The sequence below is a fragment of the Daucus carota genome, chromosome 3 (assembly GCF_001625215.2).
Source record: "Daucus carota subsp. sativus chromosome 3, DH1 v3.0, whole genome shotgun sequence".
NCBI classification, from domain to species: domain Eukaryota; kingdom Viridiplantae; phylum Streptophyta; class Magnoliopsida; order Apiales; family Apiaceae; genus Daucus; species Daucus carota.
This window is the reverse complement of record NC_030383.2, coordinates 49,329,138-49,349,149: the sequence shown is the minus strand read 5'-3', so window position 1 is coordinate 49,349,149 and position 20,012 is coordinate 49,329,138. Positions and strand designations below refer to the sequence as shown.

The following is a 20,012-nucleotide window of genomic DNA, read 5'->3' as shown; positions in this document are numbered from 1 at the left end:
ATTAGACTTAAAAAGCAAAAAGTAAAATAAAAAAATATATTTTTATTTAAGCATAATTAAGATACCCAAAGACCAAATCTGTGTCAAGAATCTGTCATTGTTCTCTTCTGTCCCTATATTCATTCTTCTTGCTCCATTAAATATATAAATATATTCAATCTCGGCTCTCTTTCACCTGAGAATCTAAAATGCAAAGAGCCGTTGACCATGTTCTTGCTGTCACAAAAGAGTAAGTTTTTTTTGGCCCCCCCATTGCATTGTTTACTCCTGTTCTTTGTTTTCATTCTGGGCATGCAAATTATTTGTTTGATTATATGGGTTTTCTTGAATGTCAAATTTTATTCGTGGGTTTTCTTGTTGAGATGAATTTGATTATGTTTGTGCTTCTCAAGAAATCGTAACTCTTTGTTTTGGTGGTTTTTAGAATTTTGATTGGATGTGAAATATTTATAATGTTGTGGAAATAGAAATGATTATGCAACTTTGATTTTTGTGTTGATTGCAGTCATGTTTTAAAGATATTATAGCTAAATTCTGAGATACTCCATGTGGGTTTTTTTGGCACAGTTTGTAAAATCTGCAACTTTTAGTTGTGTATACTCTTATTTCATCTTGTAGTATTTGGGTATTAATTTTTGCTCCATATATGTCGATGAGAAGAACATTTAGAGTTTTTTCTGTGAAAGCTATAAAAATTTATTGAACTGCATTCTGACTTTTCTTTTAACTTAAAAAATGTGCCCAGGGCGGTGAAGATGATCACATTTGAATCATTACACAATATTGTAAGGCTTATAAATGGTTTGTCAGCACTTTTACTGGCTATAATGCCGGGAAAGGCTTCTATTCTTGAAGGGATGCAAGGGTGGGAGCTAAGGCCGACTGTACGAGGACCTCGGCTTCCACGATGGATGGAGAAGTAAGTTCCATTCTTTCAGTTATGTATTTCTTATGCAGTGTTCATTACTATCTATTTCTCTTAGTAATAAAGATGTACACATTTTCATATCTAAAATGTCTTGCCAGGCACCACATGTAGAGTAAGATGCAGCCACTTGTAAGTCTTATTGGGCAACTTTTAGAAAATTGAGAAGCATCAGCTTTAAATCTTGGCCTTTTATTTTAGTTGTAGTATACAAAAAGATCTCAGCCACCATAGGTTGTAATAAGGAATCAAATTATGAAAGATCTCTTCCTTGCCTTGCCCAGTTGTTGCACCTGATATCTTGATTTAGGTGAACTGACTATTCTGAGCCTCCTCAACTGTGTATTTTGGTAGGTGATTGCTTTCTTATTATGACCCTGTACTCCACATTAGGTCCCCAAGTACAAATGTGATATGCAAGTTATTTGGTTCCAGTATGAATGCAGTTGTAAAGATGGAAAAGACTATAAAAACTATAATATGTATTATTGTTTAATAATTTTGTGGAACAAAATGTATGTACAACAAACTTTGGTGCCCTGCCCCTATTAAATATCTGAAGTAAATCAAAATACCCTGAGTGCTTATTGAGGAACCAAATCTGTCTTTTGAAGATGCACGTCAGTACATAGTTTCAAATATATATGGTAACTGTCACATATGATTCGTGAAAATTGACAAATGTTATCTTCTTTGAAGGTGACTGAGTTGCTAACTCGTTGCAGTGCACTTATTGTGTTGATTGCAGCGGCGCATCATCTTTCAATCACTTCATTCATGAACTTGCTGTAGATTCTGATGAATGCTCAAGTGTAGATTATTCGTCTGAAGAAGATAATAGTGATGATAACTTCTCTCCTAAAACTCCATTGTCACAACGATCTCGAGTACTTAGATCAACCAGCTTTGGCAGGCATGATAGGCGTCGGGGGCGTCGTAGCCGTTGCTTCAGATTCATATTGGCATGGCTTCTATTTCCTGCAAGGTTAATGATTGGGATACTGTTTTACATCTTCCGTGTATCTCCTTCCAGGAGCTTGAATGTAGCCAATGGCTCGGGAAATCAGCAACCTAAAGATTCCAGTACTTGTAAGGAAGCAAGCACCCTCAAGGACCATATCGTGCAACATGCCACTGATAAGAGACGTGGAGTTATAGAGGTCTGCTTTATGTGGTTCAACTGCTATACACAAATGCTTATTTGTCCATCTTCTGATGTCATTGGATGTTATTGAATCAGGACCTCTATCTAGGAATCGAGATTTTTATTGAAGCTGTATTTGATCTTTTCCACAAAGCAGCACACTGTCTTCTCTCGCCTCTAGACACAGCCAAAAGGCTTATAAGATGGTTTTGTTTTCGTCGCAGTAAAGGTAAAGCTAGTTGCGCTTCAAAAGCTTCCGTTCCTACTACTATTCTTGCCGAGGGTGATCCAGCTCCTACCACAAGAACTGTTACTTTTCGCGATTCCTTGAATACAGATACCCGGACATGCCGGGATGTCATAACAGAGCTAGGGTAAGAATTCAATTTGGGGCACTATCATTAAAAACTTAAATTGTAGCAGACATACAGGATTAAGATTAACATGTAGTCAGTTTAATTAACTGGCTACTGCCATCTCCTACACGTTTATCTATTTTGAATCTACTTTAATACACATGTCTTAGCCACTCTTTGGCATGTGTATATTCATGCATATGTAATGTATTTATAAATATAGTGGTTGCTAGTTGGCAATGATGTATCTTTTACAAACCTTAGAAATTAGTTTCAATCTTCCCAATCCTCTATTCAATGTCTTTCAGGTATCCTTATGAAGCTATACGTGTAGTTACTGCTGATGGATATGTCCTCTTACTGGAAAGAATACCTAGGTATCTGATTTCCAAGCTTTGCTTTCTAGTACCAGTTTTGCCTCGGGATTAACTATCTAAGTTGCTCTGTAATTTTTGCAGACGTGATGCACAGAAGGTTGTTTATCTCCAACACGGAGTTTTTGATTCTTCTATGGGGTAAGTTTAAATTTTGTTTTCTGCGAGGACTAAAATATTATATGACCAAGTCTATTTATGGTCCACTTTGATTGAAACAAAATAGTATTGAAGTTGATGAAGAAGAAATGGTAATGGTTTTCGAAGAGACGCTCAATGTGCAAAAACAAAATAAAATGAAATGATGTAACTAAACAGAAAAGCAGTATACTCTACTCACCTCTGCAGAGAACCAACGATAACTGTTAAAATTTTATTTCATTCTTTATTAGGTGGATTGCCAATGGAGTTGTTGGTTCACCAGCATTTGCGGCCTTTGATCAAGGTTTGACAAATTTTTGTTGACAGTAATTAATTTTTTCATGATACATGACAAGGATGATGACCTTGTGGGTGCCCACCATGTATAAAGTGTGTCTACCTTTGTTTTGTTTCACTTAACAGGATATGATGTTTACCTTGGGAATTTTCGTGGTTTGGTTTCTAGAGAGCATGTTGACAAGAAGATTTCCTCGCAACAGTAAGTTCAATATTAAAATATGAGTGTTTGTAGCCAAAAACAATAGTCTCTTCTTTACTACCGATCATTGCAGTATTTTCCGCCTCGCTAATCGTTATCTACTTCATCCTGATTTGGTAAATATCCAAAATTAATAAATGAAAAAAAATACAGGTACTGGCATTACTCCATCAATGAGCATGGCACTGAGGACATACCAGCAATGATTGAGAAAATACACGAAGTGAAAATGTCCGAGTTAAAGTCTCTCAAGCCCAACCTGGAGAAAGATGGTGAACAACCTTACAAAGTTTGTGCAATTTGCCACAGCTTAGGAGGAGCTGGTATCTTGATGTATGCTGTAACATGCAGGATAAAGGAAAAGCCTCATAGGCTCTCAAGAATCATCTTATTATCACCCGCAGGCTTCCACCATGATTCCAACTTCGCATTTAAATTACTTGAGTATGCATTCCGATGGTTGGCTCCTATTTTAAAGCCCCTCTTTCCCGCATTTTATATTCCAACTAGGTTCTTTCGTTTGCTGCTTAACAAATTGGCACGTGATCTTCATAACTACCCTGCAGTGGGAGGACTTGTTCAAACCTTAATGAGTTATGTTGTTGGCGGGGATAGCTCAAATTGGGTCGGAGTTCTAGGATTACCACACTATAATATGAACGACATGCCTGGAGTTTCATTCCTAGTAGTTCTTCATCTGGCCCAAATTCTACATAATAGAAAGTTTATAATGTTTGATTATGGCTGCAGATCCGCCAATATAAAGAAATATGGTTCTCCTAAACCATTGGACTTAGGACAGCACTACGGGTTGATTGATCTTCCTGTAGACCTTGTTGCTGGACGGAAGGACCAAGTGATCCGCCCATCAATGGTGAGAGAACACTACAAGGTGATGAAAGATGCAGGGGTGAAGGTATCATTCTATGAGTTTGAATATGCCCATTTAGATTTTACATTCTCTCACCGTGAAGAACTATTGGCATATGTAATGTCTCGTTTACTATTAGTGGCACCTGCTCCTAGTCCAAAATCTTTGAAAATGAAGTATACAACATCAGAAATTGTAGAGGAAACTAGGTAAAAGCGCAAACTACTTGAAGTAGATTTCGATGCTTTAAGGTTGAAAAATGTTTCTTGTTGTATAGCCAGTATATCTGTAGATAGTATGCACCAAGGATAGCTAATCTTGTACATTGTGTGAAGACAATCATAATATAGGTAGTAGATGCCTCCGCCACTTCGGCACTTCGACTATGCTGAGAATATATGGATTATGTACATTTCTTGATGACCAATTAGTTGCATCCTGTTTGTTTGACTAACAAACTAATGTAGATTATAAAATATCTATTACTCTATTAGTGCATCACCAATATTGATAAGGTGTTCTCAATCTTGTTTGGGGTATAAAAAAGTTTCATGATGTCTATTACTCTCTTCAAACTTAATTCTCTTGTCATATTAACACGGTCTTGATATAGATGAAGTGATCACTAATAAACGACCTTCTTTGTATCTGAAATATCCTTTTTTTTTTTTTTTATTCATATGAAAAATGATTTATTAATAATTTATATGTGCTATATATGATGTTGTTTCTTAACTAATTTTTAGGACAGTTAGTCCAAAACAGTCGAATATTAGTAGCATACTATCAACGTTAAAAAAATGTTATGATGATAAAAATCAGAAGGATGAGTCAGTTTTTCACTGGATGAGTCTCTCTATACCTGCATCAAAAATTTATGATTAAGACCATCTAGTGGGAGAAAATCGTGAGTATTTGTTAGTCTACTTATCGATTAATTCTTAGTCTCTGCCAAAAATTTACTATGATTATTCCATTTTCAAGTTGTTCACTTCTTCATATTTAACAGTATGACAATTTTGTTTATATTTCTCTATGATCCACGATTCAAGTTCCAACAAAGCATTTCTTTTTATTAATAAGTCATTAGTGTCTTAACCCTAGCATTTTCTTTTGTCAGTGACTTAGCAGTGGCATATAGTTCATCAAACATTTCATCAATAGCATACTTACAGTTATCTTTAGTAAGTTTGAAAGTGCTTTTGTAGTCATTACTCGAGATGTTAGTGAACTAGCTCTTACTCAAGATAATGTGGTAGCAAGAATGTTAATATGTCATAAGTGCAAGGTTAACATACTCTTCATCATTATAATTATCACCATCTCTAGTCTAGTTTTTTACTTCTAATAACTATAATGGACTTCTCCCTCTTCTCGCTCTTTACTCTTTCACTCGTTAGAGAAATGACTAACCAGTAAGATTTGTCAATAAAGTGTTTAATTTAATGACACTTCTTCCTATATGAATTTGAGAAAATTAGATTCCGTTTGAACTTGAGCACAATAAAATTCTTGATTTAAAAACTAGATGCTAACACAATTACCTATCATTTCTCAAACATATTTTTATACAGGCCATTAAACATACTCCTTCCGTCCCCTTTTACATGTCCCTTTTGAAAAAAAAATTTGTCCCAAATTACTTGTCCACTTCTCTTTTCAAAGCAACTTTTTGTATGTTTTTTCAAAATATAACAACTTCCAATGTTTGACTAGCATTTATATATACACAACTCTATCTAATTCATTACATTTATTAAGGATATGTATGAAAACAAGATCTCTACCTAACATTTTCTTAAGATGCGTTATTTTTTCAAAAGAGACAAGTAAAAAGGGACGGAGGGAGTAATGTTAATCGTCTTCTTGTCTTGGTGAACCTCTTGCTCATCCTCCTCTTTATACTAAGAAAGACTTTGATATGAATTTTTCTACAACTACGCTTCCATATTGGTTTACTCTAACAATCTTAAATGACACATGTGAACCTTTCTCAATGCTCCGTCTCATTTAATTATATATATTTTTTTCAACTGTTCGACATTTATTTCAATACTTTTATAAAATATATTTTCATAACTTATTTTTGAGTTTTTTTTTGAATAAAAATTAACATCCAAACTTTAATTCAGAAAAAAAAACAATTTAAAAAATAAACTGCACAACTGCACTTTACAGGAGTATTAAAATCCGTGCCGTGTCCTCTCCCCTAATGTATACTATACTGTTGTGTTTGGTTGGGGAGAATGGATGGAATGGAATGGAATGAGTAAAATTACTTGGAACTAATAGAGATAGGAGGGAAATTTTAGAATAATTTTAAGTGAATGCAAAATTGCTATAATGAGATTTGAGAAGAAATTGGGGGTAGGAGAGAATGGAGCATTCCATCCCAAATTGAAGGTATGATCTCTAGCACATAATGTAAGGAATGGAATGGAGTATCGGATCAAATTTGTTAACAATTGCCCATAATATAGTTCATTTTTCATTCCATTCCTTCCGGAATCATTCACCCCAACCAAACACAACATACAAGGAGGGGGACTGAGGGAGTAAAAACAAGTGCAAAATGTATGTTGACTTTTCCGGTGAAAAAGATATATTTGGTATAAATGTTATTATTAAATATATCAAAAAATGTGTTCGGTGCGGTGTGGCGAATTCTAAATTATTTTGCCAAGAAAAATGAAAGTCAAATTCGATATTCGTTTTGTTAAGAAGATGGAGTAACTCATCTCATGGCATACCTACGCAAAGGTAGATAAAATTATAAACGGTTTTTCTATGGTGTGCCCATGGGCACACAATAAGCACAAACTTTGATAGTTTTTCTTTGTTTTGATTGGCTAACACCTCTTTAATAATGATGGCCCCCCTGTATTCACACCAACCACACCAATCAAAACACATCAAATTTACGAGTTTCCGTGCTTAGCATGTGCCCATGGGCACACACTAGACAAACCCAATTATAAATTATTCTCGCCTTTTTTCTTTCTAGCTGGGCCATATAATACCCAGCTGTGAGATTCTCCGTTTTGATAGACATATTCTTAAATTAGATACATCTTGTTGTACACATTATGAAATTTGTTGTATGTCTCTCTCTCACATATTGGTCGCAGCAAACTAAATAAAAAGAATTTCGCTAAAGTTGTGCGCGCACTCAAATTTTGAAAACGTACAAAAAAACTAAGACCCACAAGAATATTTTTATTATATTTTTGCTATCATCCAAAATATGAGTGACAGTTCGGGATTACTCCCTCGGTCCCAGTCATTTGTATACAAATGGCTGGGACACGGAGACCAAGAAAAGGGGTAAAAAATGAGTAAAAGTGGGTGAAAAGTGAGTATAGTGGTGAGACCCATTTATATTTAATAATAAATTTGAGATAGTGGAGAAAAGTAGTGGGTGTAATAGTGTTTACATATTATTATAGAATGGAGATAGTGGGAGAATATAGTGGGTGTAGTAGTGTTTTATATTATAAAAAATTACTATTTTGGGAATATATAGAAATGATGGGACATCCCAAAAAGGAAACTGTATAGAATTGATTGGGACGGAGGGAGTATCAAATAACTATATGCATGCCGACAAGTGTCTGTTAACAAAATTCGTAAGCATTTTTTTTTACAGTGGAAAGAATTTAATTCTAAACTAAAAATCGTTGCAGAAAACGATATATTGCAGGAACCTCTCGACCCATACCTGAATTATTAAAACTTTATTTCATCTGCTAAACTCTTGGTATAGCCACACAATTCTGAATTTTAACTATTTGAATCAAATTGTTGACGAATATGGATTCCTTTTTACTGTGTCTAGGAATTGGACAAATGTGATAATCGACCAACAACAAACTATTCAAAAAGGGTCCCCAGCTCTATATCACATACGACACTAAATAAGGTTTTAAAAATCTTATAATAATTTAAAGAAGATTTGATATATGATCGTTTTCATGTTTTCCACAATGTAAAGAAATCTGCCAAGAAGAAGAAGATGTTAAACTTTGTTAAATTTCTTGGCTTTTATTTAGCTTATGGAAGACAAACTCATACTGTGCCAATTTGGATTTATTTCCAAAAGTAAATAATCTAAAAGAGTGTGTACGTTGGTCGGGGCCCTTATATATTAATCATAGATTATAACTTTTCTTTTGTCCGTTTCTATTTGTGTTTGTTTTTTAAATCTAATTTATTCACTTGCTGTCCTAGAAATATCTTGCATGTGTACCGTTTTACGATCCATGAACTTCAAAGCTAATTAGAAATATAATTTATATAAAAAAGTTATATATATATATATATATATATATATATATATGATATATATTTCACATAAATTTTAACTTTTAAAATTTAAGATTTTTTTTAATAATCTATCAACCATAACAAAAGTCAAACATGATAAATGAATAATATTCTGGTTTGCAGCTTGAAATTGTTATATACACTATTAGCAATAATCTATTTCTATACTATATACACATTATTAGGGGTGAACATGGGTTGGGTTGGACAGGTTTTTGGAAAAAAACGACCCAACCCAATTAGTTCGGGTTAATAAAAACTTAACCCGTTAACTGAAATTTTTTTTATCTAACCCAACCCTACCCAACCCAATTAATTCGGGTTGGGTCGGATTGGTTTGGGTTAAACTTGCGAAAATTATAATAAATAAAAATTTAGTCATTCATCGCGATAGGAAAAAAAAAAACTCACTCGCACACCGGTAGCTAGTAACAGTCGGCATACATATTTATAGTTACTCAGTTTCTATGAATCATTCACCAATATCAGTCGATGCGTAAGTTTTTGATCGAAGAGGGAAGCCTATTACATTGGTGAAACATTTAAACAATGGTGAAATAATAGAAAATTGTTGTATACACACTCAGTTATGAACTCTTATTTATAATGTGTATATCAGTTCATTAACAAATCATTAATCATGTTCAAATTCCAAAAGTCATCATTTACATTTTATAGTTATCGAGATACTTAAAATTATTCATATTGTTGTTGTAAATGTATAGACACACCCTAGATAAATCAAATTAGGTTAAAGATTGATTGAGATAAACTAAAAAAATGTAAAATAGGTATGTAAATATTATATATATATATATATATATATATATATATATATATATATATATATATATATATATAATCGGGTTGGGTTGGGTTAGTTCAGGGTTAAAATCTGTAAAACCCTGACCCAACCCAACTTAATCGGGTTTTTTAAAAATTAACCCATATATTTTTCGGTTTTGAACGGGTCGGGTTAATCGGCCTAAAAAAGGGTCGGTTTGGGTTGGGTTAGCGGGTTGAACGGGTTTATGTTCACCCCTACACATTATTATACTATTTCTACTACTGATATATTAAGGAAGTTGACTAATTAGTCAATTTCATTGTTTTATCATTAATATTGTCTTAATTATGAGTTATTTGTGTAAATATTTTGATCAGCACATACATATACACGTGATTTTATTTTTATTTTATTTTTGTCAGGATTTTTGGAAGAAGACCGATTTTTTTTCGGACATTAAAGTTTTATTGTCTAAATTTCCCTAGTCATCTTGCATGTCCGACGGTTAGATAATAAATTTTCTTGAACGAAAGAATTATCACGGTGAATTACCGATTCTTATTTGTGAGATTTATTCTCATTTTCAAAAAAAAAAAATAAAAAAAATTACGTTTTCTAAGTATAGCACTAAAGCTGAACAAACTGAAAGTCTACCTTAATTTGTATCGTAGGTATAACATAATTAATACTCTCTCCGTCCCAATTCCTTACGTTTGGTTTGGGTACGGAAATTAAGAAATATGTATAAAGTAGTGAAAAAAGAAAGAAAAATGGGTGAAGTGGTAAGACTCACTATTTTTAATGTATAAAAGGAGATAGTGGAGTAAAAGTAGTGTGAAAAAGGAGTAAAAGTAGTGTGAAAAGGGAGTAAAAGTTCGGTAGTGATGGGACCTATCGACTTTTATTGGTAAATTTTGAAATGTAATAAATTGGGTGGACATCCAAAAAGAAAACCGTAAAAAATATGATGGGACGGATGGAGTAGAAGCCCTGAATATTGGTGCTTTCAGACCACAAATTCACTGTAGTCCTGGTCCTAGCTACCTAGCATCCTCCTAGCAACATACACAAAACCTAAAATTTAAATTATGTACTATTTTAACAGGTCAAAGGATTACTAATACACAAGTCCTGATGCGTACTTAAGGTTTCCAGCGATATAAGAAAACTTGAAACTTAGGTGAAACTATTATTTGGATGCGCTTAGAGCATCTCCAACCATCTAAAACTTTTGGCTAAAAGGTGAGTCGGCATACTTAAAATAAAAAAATTTAGCCAACAGCTTCAAAAACTCAACTCCAACCATGCTCAGCTGTTGTCTATCAATTTAGCCAACCTCCTATGGATGGCTAAATTTGTCGAACCTCTACATGTCTGTAAGAAAATCTGTAGGAAGATTGTACATCATTTATTACCATATTGAACTGATATATTCTATTTTAACAATTGAAAATATTAATAACATACTATTTTTAAATTATAGCCAACCAATATAGCTAGTACCGTTGAAGCAAAATGTCTTATAGATTCAGCAAATTTTACATAATGTCTTACAGGTCCAATTTAACCAACAATTATAGCCAACGCCGTTGGAGATGCTCTTAATTACTATCTCCAATAGAGCTCTTAAATAAGGCTTTATTTTTTAATTTAAAGAATAAATCAAAAAATAGTGTGTTAATGTGCTCTTAGAAACTTTTTAAAAATTTAATAGCCCGTTATCTCTCCTCTTATTCATGAATATTATATTAATTTTTCTCCCATTTCAAATCCAACATTTCTCTCTCGCTATTCACCTTTCTCTCTAATTTATATGAATAAAATATGAATAAAAAGTAGATATAAAGATCGTATTGGAGTTGATAATCTTTTTCAATATTTTAAGTCAATGTTTCAATGTTAAAATAGTGGTTTAAGAGTATGATTGAAGATACTCTTAATTATAATCACGCCGGGAATTTTTAAAAGCAAACCATTCTCTAAATTACAGATAGAGCTTATTGCACTTTGTAACCCCACACTTTGGCTGATTAGCAAATCAGACCCCACACTTTGAAACGTGACAGTTTGTAACCCTAAATTTCATTTTGCTTTCAGTTTGTAACCCTGGCCCACACATCCGTTAAAAACAACCGTTAACTTTAACTGTTTGAGAGGTAACAGTGTGTATATTAGTTTCTAACAGGTACTTTACCCTCCGTGACCTCTCAAAATTTATGTATTATATTTTAAAATTATTTCTGAACACACACAACAATATATATTTAATTACAAATAATTTTTAAAATATGTATTTATTTTAAAATTTTAAAATAAGTTATATCGTTTATGTAAAGATAAATAAATTTTCATATTCTAAATCTAAATACTTATTTTAAAAATTATTTTAAATTGTTTTACATCGTCTTGTGTGTTCAGAATTAATTTCAAAATATAATACATAAATTTTGAGGGGTCACATGCGGTAAAGTAGCTGTTAGGAACTAATATACACACTGTTACCTCTCAAATAGTTAAAGTTAACGGCTGTTTTTAACGGAGGGTTACAAACCGAAAGCAAAATGAAACTTAGGGTTACAAACTGTCACGTTTCAAAGTGTGGGGTCTGATTTGCTAATCAGCCAAAGTGTGGGGTTACAAAGTACAATAAGCTCTTACAGATATGTTTGAGTTTTCTTATACTCTCGCAAATATCCCGTTGCCTTTCCTAGGTTTTGGGCAGAAAATAATATGGCAACGGTGGATCCATAAATTATACTCCCTCCGTCCCATCCATTTCTTTACATTTTTCTTTTTGGGATGTCCCATCCAATTCTTTACATTTCAAAACTTATCAAAAATAGTCAATGGGTCCCACCACTTCTCCACTTTTCTTTTCCTTTCACACTACTTTTACTCCACTATCTTCTTTTTAGTATACATTAAAAATCAATGGGTCCCACCACTTTACCTACTTTTCTTCCTTTTTTCCACTACTTTATATATATTTCTTAACCTCCGTGCCCAACCCATTCGATAAGAAATGGGTGGGACGGAGGGAGTATATTGAGGACTAACTTATATTTAGAAAAATCATCGATCATATGAAAAACATTGCAATGTATTAAACATTAACATCATTCGAATTCATTATATATAATATAAAAATAAATTTTATAATTATACTTTTTTTTTCAAGTTTCATATTTTGAAATCTCATTATAATATTTTCGGCATCAACTAAATAAATGACATTTTCTTCGCTTGTCAGGGGCTAAGTTAATTTATATAATTTTTTGTATGTATAAAATAACTTTAAAAACCATGACAATGTATCTATTTGTTTTACAGAAGCAGAAGCTGCTTCCGACTTCTGCTTTTCTTAACCCGTTTGTGTAAATAGTAGTACTTTTAAGAAGCTGAGAATGCTAACTTCTCCTTCAGAATTTCTACTACTTTTCCAAATACTTTATTAACTCCTTTACTTCTCATTTTTACTCCACTTCTTTACTTTAAAGTTTAAACAAGAATTCACTTTTTTTTAAAATTTGTCCAAACCGCCCTAATGTCTGTTGGGTTACTTGTAAAGCCAAAGCCAAGGAGAAATTAAACAATCACTTCTACGATCTGTTTCTCCGCATATTGATTGTTAGATAAATCGAATCCCTATCCTCTGTGTGTTGAAGATATATCTTGCCAACCATGGCTGCAACAAACTATCTCTGGGCCCACATCCCCTTCACAATGGTGTTTTCACGTGAGCAAATACAAACCACCTCTTAAATAGTCCCTCCGTCCCGAAAAGATTGAACTGCTTTGACTTTCACGGAGATTAAGAAAAAAGTAGTAAAAAGGTTGAAAAGTTGGTAAAATGGTGGTACCCATCAAAATTTTAATAATAGATTTGAGATAGTGGAGGAAAGTAGTGAGTGTAATAGTATTTATATTATTATAGAATAGGAATAGTGGAAGAAAGTAGTGGGTGTAATAGTGAAAAGTAGTGTTCAAAAATAATAAGTTTAATAGGTTCATTCTTTTTGGGACGTCCCAAAAAGGAATAAGTGTCAATTAAAATGGGACGGAGGGAGTAGAAGCTAAAACATAATTTACTTATTATTTTTTATAATTACGCCTGTCATTAATATATACTGCACTAATCACTGTTTAATATAATATATAAACAACGATTTTTATTTTTCAAAATTGAGGAAATCTACTTACATAAACTATTGATGATCAATTATAGATGTTCAATTTCAATCTATAATCGATCATCAATAGTTAAATATAGTGATTAAATATTGGATTTTTAGTTTGTAAACTAATTTGGTTTATATTCGAGTATGACATTCTCTCTATATATATTGATTAATATATTAAAAAAAGGACAAAATATTATTTATAAATAAATTAGTCTCTTGAAAATGTTAAAAAGAAAATAGACTTAACAGAAATAATACTTTGTAGCGCTTGGAAACTGCCATTCAAAAAGAGCTAATGTTTAACCATGCAAAATCCTGATGAAAAAGTGCAAAAAATATTATAATGTCTAAAAAATTATCAAATCCAGTTGCATAGAGACCGTATTAGCTTGATTTTCTGTTTTTAACAAATTAAAAAAAAATAATAATATATTATTTGAGTAATTAGGATTTTACATCCTTTGGTCGTTTTTTCGAGTTGGTAGCGAACTTCAAATTACAGCAAAGCACATCTCATAACTTATGAATTTTAATCACATTTTTTCGATTCGATCTCATATTTTTATATGTCGGCAAAATGCATCCTCCAAAATAATTTTTTTAATCAATTTACAACCTTTTAACGAATTCTCGGCAAATATTAACATTTAACGTTAAATGTTAATATACCTAATTAATTAAAAATGTGTACCTAATTACAAAACTTAATTAATTAAAATTAGCAACACAAATAATATACATTTCGAATTGGTAACTAATTAATACTAAAATAGATATGAAGAGCAACTAACCTTATTTTTATGAATGGAGTAAATCTTCTCTATAAATGGGAAGAAGTAAGGTGATATTTTAACAATTTTCGGGTGTTTTTAGAGAGAAATTAAAAATGAAGAAAGCTTAGGAACTGACTGCTAAAACATTTAATATGTTACACGTATGACAGATTGCCAACGGAATTTAAATGACCGATCTACTTTACCAACGGTTTCCCAACAGATAACATGATCTGACCAATCTATTTTAGCAACGGTTTCCCAACGGATTACCAACGATACAACTAATATGCAATTTCAACCTTATCTTATCATTTCTTGACAGATTTGCAATGAATTACTAACGGAAATAATGACGAACTAAGCATTAAGTTACCAATGGAAAATCCGTCGCTAAAGTCGTAACAAGTCTGTTGGTATTTGGTTACTAAAATCTCCGTTGGTAATCCGTTGACAATTCTGTCACTATAGCTAAGCGGGAAATTTTGGCGCCACCTTTTCCTAATAGAATATTCCGTTGGTAAATATTGGTAGGTGAACTGTTGGTAATCTGTTGCTAACTGTTTGACCTTGTTCCATACAAAAAGTGGTCGGCATTCCGTTGGTAAATTGTAACGGAATCCTTTCCGTTGGGAAATTTTGTTGGTAATTCCGGGATTTCTTGTAGTGAACGTTAAATGGCATGGGTAAAACCGGATTATCATTTAATTTTAACATAATAAAACAATAATATGTTTTTCTTTTATTATTCTAAAATTAAACATTCATATCTAATGTAACACTATTTAGTAATAACACTACGGTTTTTCTATGATGTGCCCATGGGCACATGCTAAGCGCGGAAAATTTTGTGCTTGGATCATTTTGATTGGCTCCTATCTCATGATAATGGTGGACCCCCCTGCAAATACACCAACCACACCAATCAAAATCTCCCAAATACAAAAATTTCCGCGCTTAGCATGTGCCCATGGGCACACACTAGCCAAACCGATAACACTATATTATATATGCATCAGCATTACACTTCTTAGTTAAGTTGTCCTTGACCCTCCACAAACAACCAATATATTGCCTCTTTATTAGTAAACCGCCGGCAGAATCATCGGACATGCTCCGAGACTCTCTGCCTTAATTAGTCAATAAAACTTGTACTAGCATGCCAATCCATCTCTTCCCAAATAATTACATGTCCATCTACTGAGATTCCCTCATCACATAATCCTCAATAAGTGAACACTATCCCTCAGGCCGACTACAACTCAGTTTAAAAGCCCTTATAAATTCATCTCTAAATCATTCCAACGTGGATGACAGGTGTGACCCAGAATGAAAGAGATAAAAAGTGAGGTGTTTGGTTTGGTAATACCTCAACACCGCTATAGATTCTGGTGTTGTGGTGGACAGAATCGAGACCATGACAGAAATGATTTTGTTTTATTGATGAGAGAGGTGTGAACTAGAGGGTGGAAGGGGATGGATTTGGAGTTGCAACCTAATCTGTCATTGATTCCATCAGCTCACGAGGGATGACATCGAGCGACATGAAGAAGTTGAGAGAGATTATGTTTAATAATTTTATAAATTAATGTATGAGTTAAAGAGACAAATAATTATAATTACACCCAATCACAATTTCTGTTTTATCCATGCCATCCGTTAAATGTTAATATTTGACGAAAATTCATTAAAAAGTTGTAAAATGATTAACGTTTTTATGTTGGGGATGTATTCTGCCGACATATAAAACTATAAGACCAAATAAAAAAACGACAAAAGTTAATGGGTGCAAAGGGCTAATTACAAAATTAAAACTTTCTGTCTTTACCATTGACCATTAGTTTTTTTAGTCAAACGGGTGCAATACAATTGAAATTCTTAAGCTATGAGATGTAGTTTGCTGTAATTCAAAATTCGAGACCAAATCGTAAAAACGATCGATGTTAACGGATGCTAATTACTCTATATAATTTTTATAGGCACAAAGCGTTCAACAAATTCTACATCCGTCGACCATTTACCTAACAATCCTCTGGTATAACCTTTCTGTTACTCATGTCTCTTTCCCTGTCACTCCTATCTAATAAACATTACTGGATGCTGGGTACTGAATTTGAGGCCATTTTTGTTTTGGTTTGGTTGTTAATGATAATATCTTAGTAATTAAGCAGCGGAGATGTTGCTTTCTAAGAAAAGTGTAAAGAGAAGAAATTAGAGTCCATTATGAAAATTCCCATCTGCCATCACGTGAAGTTGCACAACCCAACCGCTTCCTGTCCACTCACTTCCCATAATACTGCTGATTCTTTCTTTACATGGTGCATATATAAACGTACACTGGAATTTGAAGATTACAACATAATCTGTTTATCGCCTCTTCTTCACCTGAATAAGGTCTCTGATCTTGCTCAATTTCTTCCTACAATAGATATAAATTAAATATGTATATCTTTCAAAGTTCACTAATTTACTACTTCTTTAAGCATGCAAATATATAAGTAGAGCTAAAAAAAGGAGCAGTCCTTTTCGAATCTCTAGTGTTTTTCCATCATAGACCTAGAGAATCAACATACAATATTCAACAGCTAGCTCAACAGTACTCTAATGTACCTCTCTCAGTGTAATCTCAAGAAGATTACAGCTAATAACATGTACCCCTCAAACGGCTATGTAAATGCTACTTTTCCAGAATATGACTTTAACCCAAATTCAGAAATCCAAGATCTCTCCTCTTCTAATTCATCTTGCTTGTTCAATTTTCCTTCTCCCTTGAATCAATACGGAGACGAGGCGATTTACCTTCAGCAGTTCCATGCTATTTTATCTCAAAATAACCTAGATAGTCCGGGGGCCTTGAACGAAATGACTGTTCCTGATATCACAGCATATTCTTGCGAGAATAATAATAGTGGCACGGTGATGGAACATGTGGGTGCAGGAGAAAGCACTGATCAGCCACCGGAGAAAAAGAAATTGTCTAAGAAAGATAGGCACAGCAAGATTAATACTATTCATGGCCCTAGAGACCGAAGAATGAGGCTTTCTCTCGACGTTGCTAGAAGGTTTTTTGGACTGCAAGACATACTGGGGTTTGATAAGGCTAGTAAAACTGTTGAGTGGCTGCTTAGACAGTCGAAAATGGCCATCAAAGAACTTACTGGTCAGACAAACAAAGGCTCTGACACATTTTCACTTTGGGCTTCAGCTTCAGATTGCGAAGTTGTGTCTGGAATCGATGAGTTCTCGGTACCAGAGACTGCATCGACGACTAAAACTGATGGGTCGCCTTCAACTCAGAGGAAAAATAAGAGAATTAGAAGAGTTAGAAAACCTACATTTTATCCCTTTGACAAGGAATCAAGGGAAAAGGCTAGGGAGAGAGCAAGGGAGCGGACAAAGGATAAGAAAAGGCAGCAGCAGCAGCTTGATGATCAGCATTCGACGAACTTAATGACTTGGAGCCCAATTGGAAGCAGCAAAGATCTGGCGGGGAGTAGTCACAACACCATAACCTATAACAGTCTACCTTCATTAGATGAGGTTGAAGAAATGCAAAATGGTTGCGAGGAAAGCATCAATATTATTGATCCTAATTTGTTTATGATAGCTGGAAACTGGAGTCCGTCTGCTCTCTTAAATTATCAGCACAGCGAAATTTCCCACGAGGTACTTGCGAAATTCTAAACATGCTTTAACTAAGGTATATATCTAATCTGTTAGATCGGAAAGAATTGAATTGAAATGGTAAATTCTAAACAAAATCACACAAGAAAAATAGGGGTAGGAGAGGGAAGAGTGAAAAGAAGCTAAAGGTACTACTTGATAATTTGTAAGATATGATTTCTGAAAGAACTGATATAGAGCCACTACAAGAAAAACAGCCTCAGACAACACACTTTACACAACGTTTCGAAAAAATTCCGTTGTGCCATTCCGACATACAACGGCGAAATATTTTTCCTTAAAATACAGTTGTCGGAGAGCTAACAACTGGTATGACTAGCCATTGTCTAAAGCACCTTTAGATTTGCTGGGAACACATAAAATGGTACAAATTTCAGTCCATTCACCCCGAGTTTAATTCATTAATCTGAAACAAACTTAATGTGAGCATATTATATACCATTTTAAAGCCTTTTTCACTGATGAGACCATATATATGTTTCAGTTTGCAGACTTTCAGTTCCATGGATATCACAACCAAATCTTCTAATGGGACTCAAATCATCAGCACACCCGCCCCTTAATTTCTGGTCTGGATTGTATACGGGGAAGATATATAGCTACTCAAATAGATTAATTTCTTATATATGTTATGTATGCTTTTGGATGAAATTGTCAGTAGTTACATTCTACTATAGACTAGTTATATAATACGTCCATAAATGTTTATGTTTCAATAACTGTAAATTCTAAGTATGGTTTAAATACGTATGAAATTCCTTGTGCATGTCCTTATAAAACCCCTGTGTAATTAATTAGTTTGTGATGGTTAATGTAAGAATACACACACATATTATTGAAGATTAATTAAAGAGAATAAATTTGTTTTAAATAATCTATACAACTTAATCATACAAGAGAGAAATAAAATTCATAATATTATTTAACCCTAAAAAATTATTTGATCATTTTTTGACAATAGCAAAACTTAGAAGTAGGTTTAATTTACTATAGAACTCGTTTCTGCAAAAGAGTTATCTCAAGACATGATATATATATTCATTTTGATTTAATATGGACTTATTTGGAAGTTAGAGAAGTTTTGGGTAAAATTAGACGTTTGAAGTGTTTTAAGGTTTTCACCACGAGAATCAGCTAATATATATTAGTCTTTGGTAGTTACCCGATTGAAACAGAGTTTTGGATCCAAAACGTTAATTTTGAAAAAGTTATTTTGAGGAGATTTTGGGATTAGAACTTTTGGTTTGTGTCAGTAAAACCTAATTAATCAACTATTTACCGAAAAATAGTTTTATGAGAAACTGCCAATTCAATCCGCTGGTCAAAACATTTACATCAATCAGCTGGTCAGAACATCTAATTCAATCTGCTAACAACTACTACCTCCATCCCAAATTAGATGGCCCCGTTGACTTTGGGCACGTAATTTTAGGTGCATTGACCGTCTACTTCCGAAATTTATTTTTTTATTTTTTCTTTTGTAAATGAAAATTTTATATTTATATTTTTATTTACAAAAATAAAATTTTAAAAATAAGTCATATAGCTATATGGTCAATGAACCTTAAATTGTGTGCCCAAAGTCAACGGGGTCATCTAATTTGGGATGGAGGGAGTACTGTTAATTCCAAAAAAAAAAAAAATCTTATCTTATATATGGAAAGCGGATAGGTTTAACTTATGATGGAGGTAGGTTTTTAGCTATATTCTGTGCGACGACTTTGACATGCCAGAGAATATTATTGTTATTTAATTAACTAGCACCAAATTCTTTTTATAATAGGACGGGGATTGGTGTTGTTTTCGTATGTCTGTGATATTTCATAATAGTGGGTCAGATTAATATTTATATAATAAAAATTTACACTTTTGAAAAAATTTATAATGTAAAGAATTGAGAGACATCTAAAAATGAAAAGATAAAAGGTTACTAGCTAGCTTCTCTCTTAACCCT

The 20,012-nt window shown here is 33.2% G+C and overlaps 2 protein-coding genes across 3 annotated transcripts; both read left to right on the top strand.

Annotated features, from left to right (window-relative positions):
* Positions 1 to 60: 60 nt before the first annotated feature.
* LOC108211924 (uncharacterized) lies at positions 61 to 4,694 on the top strand. 2 transcript variants are annotated; one of them, XM_017383643.2, is made up of 9 exons: positions 61 to 229; positions 746 to 919; positions 1,674 to 2,085; positions 2,166 to 2,443; positions 2,734 to 2,802; positions 2,884 to 2,940; positions 3,192 to 3,244; positions 3,364 to 3,439; positions 3,593 to 4,694. In XM_017383643.2, the coding sequence occupies exons 1-9, from the start codon at positions 189 to 191 to the stop codon at positions 4,521 to 4,523; spliced, it is 2,091 nt and encodes a 696-aa protein (XP_017239132.1). In that variant the 5' UTR covers positions 61 to 188; the 3' UTR covers positions 4,524 to 4,694. The 2 variants fall into 2 exon arrangements, with proteins under 2 accessions (XP_017239132.1, XP_063945317.1); XM_064089247.1 differs by lacking the exon at positions 61 to 229 and having other exon boundaries at positions 770 to 919; positions 1,651 to 2,085.
* A 12,313-nt stretch (positions 4,695 to 17,007) lies between these two features.
* On the top strand, positions 17,008 to 18,717 carry LOC108212617 (transcription factor CYCLOIDEA). The gene is made up of 2 exons (XM_017384341.2): positions 17,008 to 18,040; positions 18,543 to 18,717. The coding sequence occupies exons 1-2, from the start codon at positions 17,024 to 17,026 to the stop codon at positions 18,585 to 18,587; spliced, it is 1,062 nt and encodes a 353-aa protein (XP_017239830.2). The 5' UTR covers positions 17,008 to 17,023; the 3' UTR covers positions 18,588 to 18,717.
* The last annotated feature ends 1,295 nt before the right edge of the window (positions 18,718 to 20,012 follow it).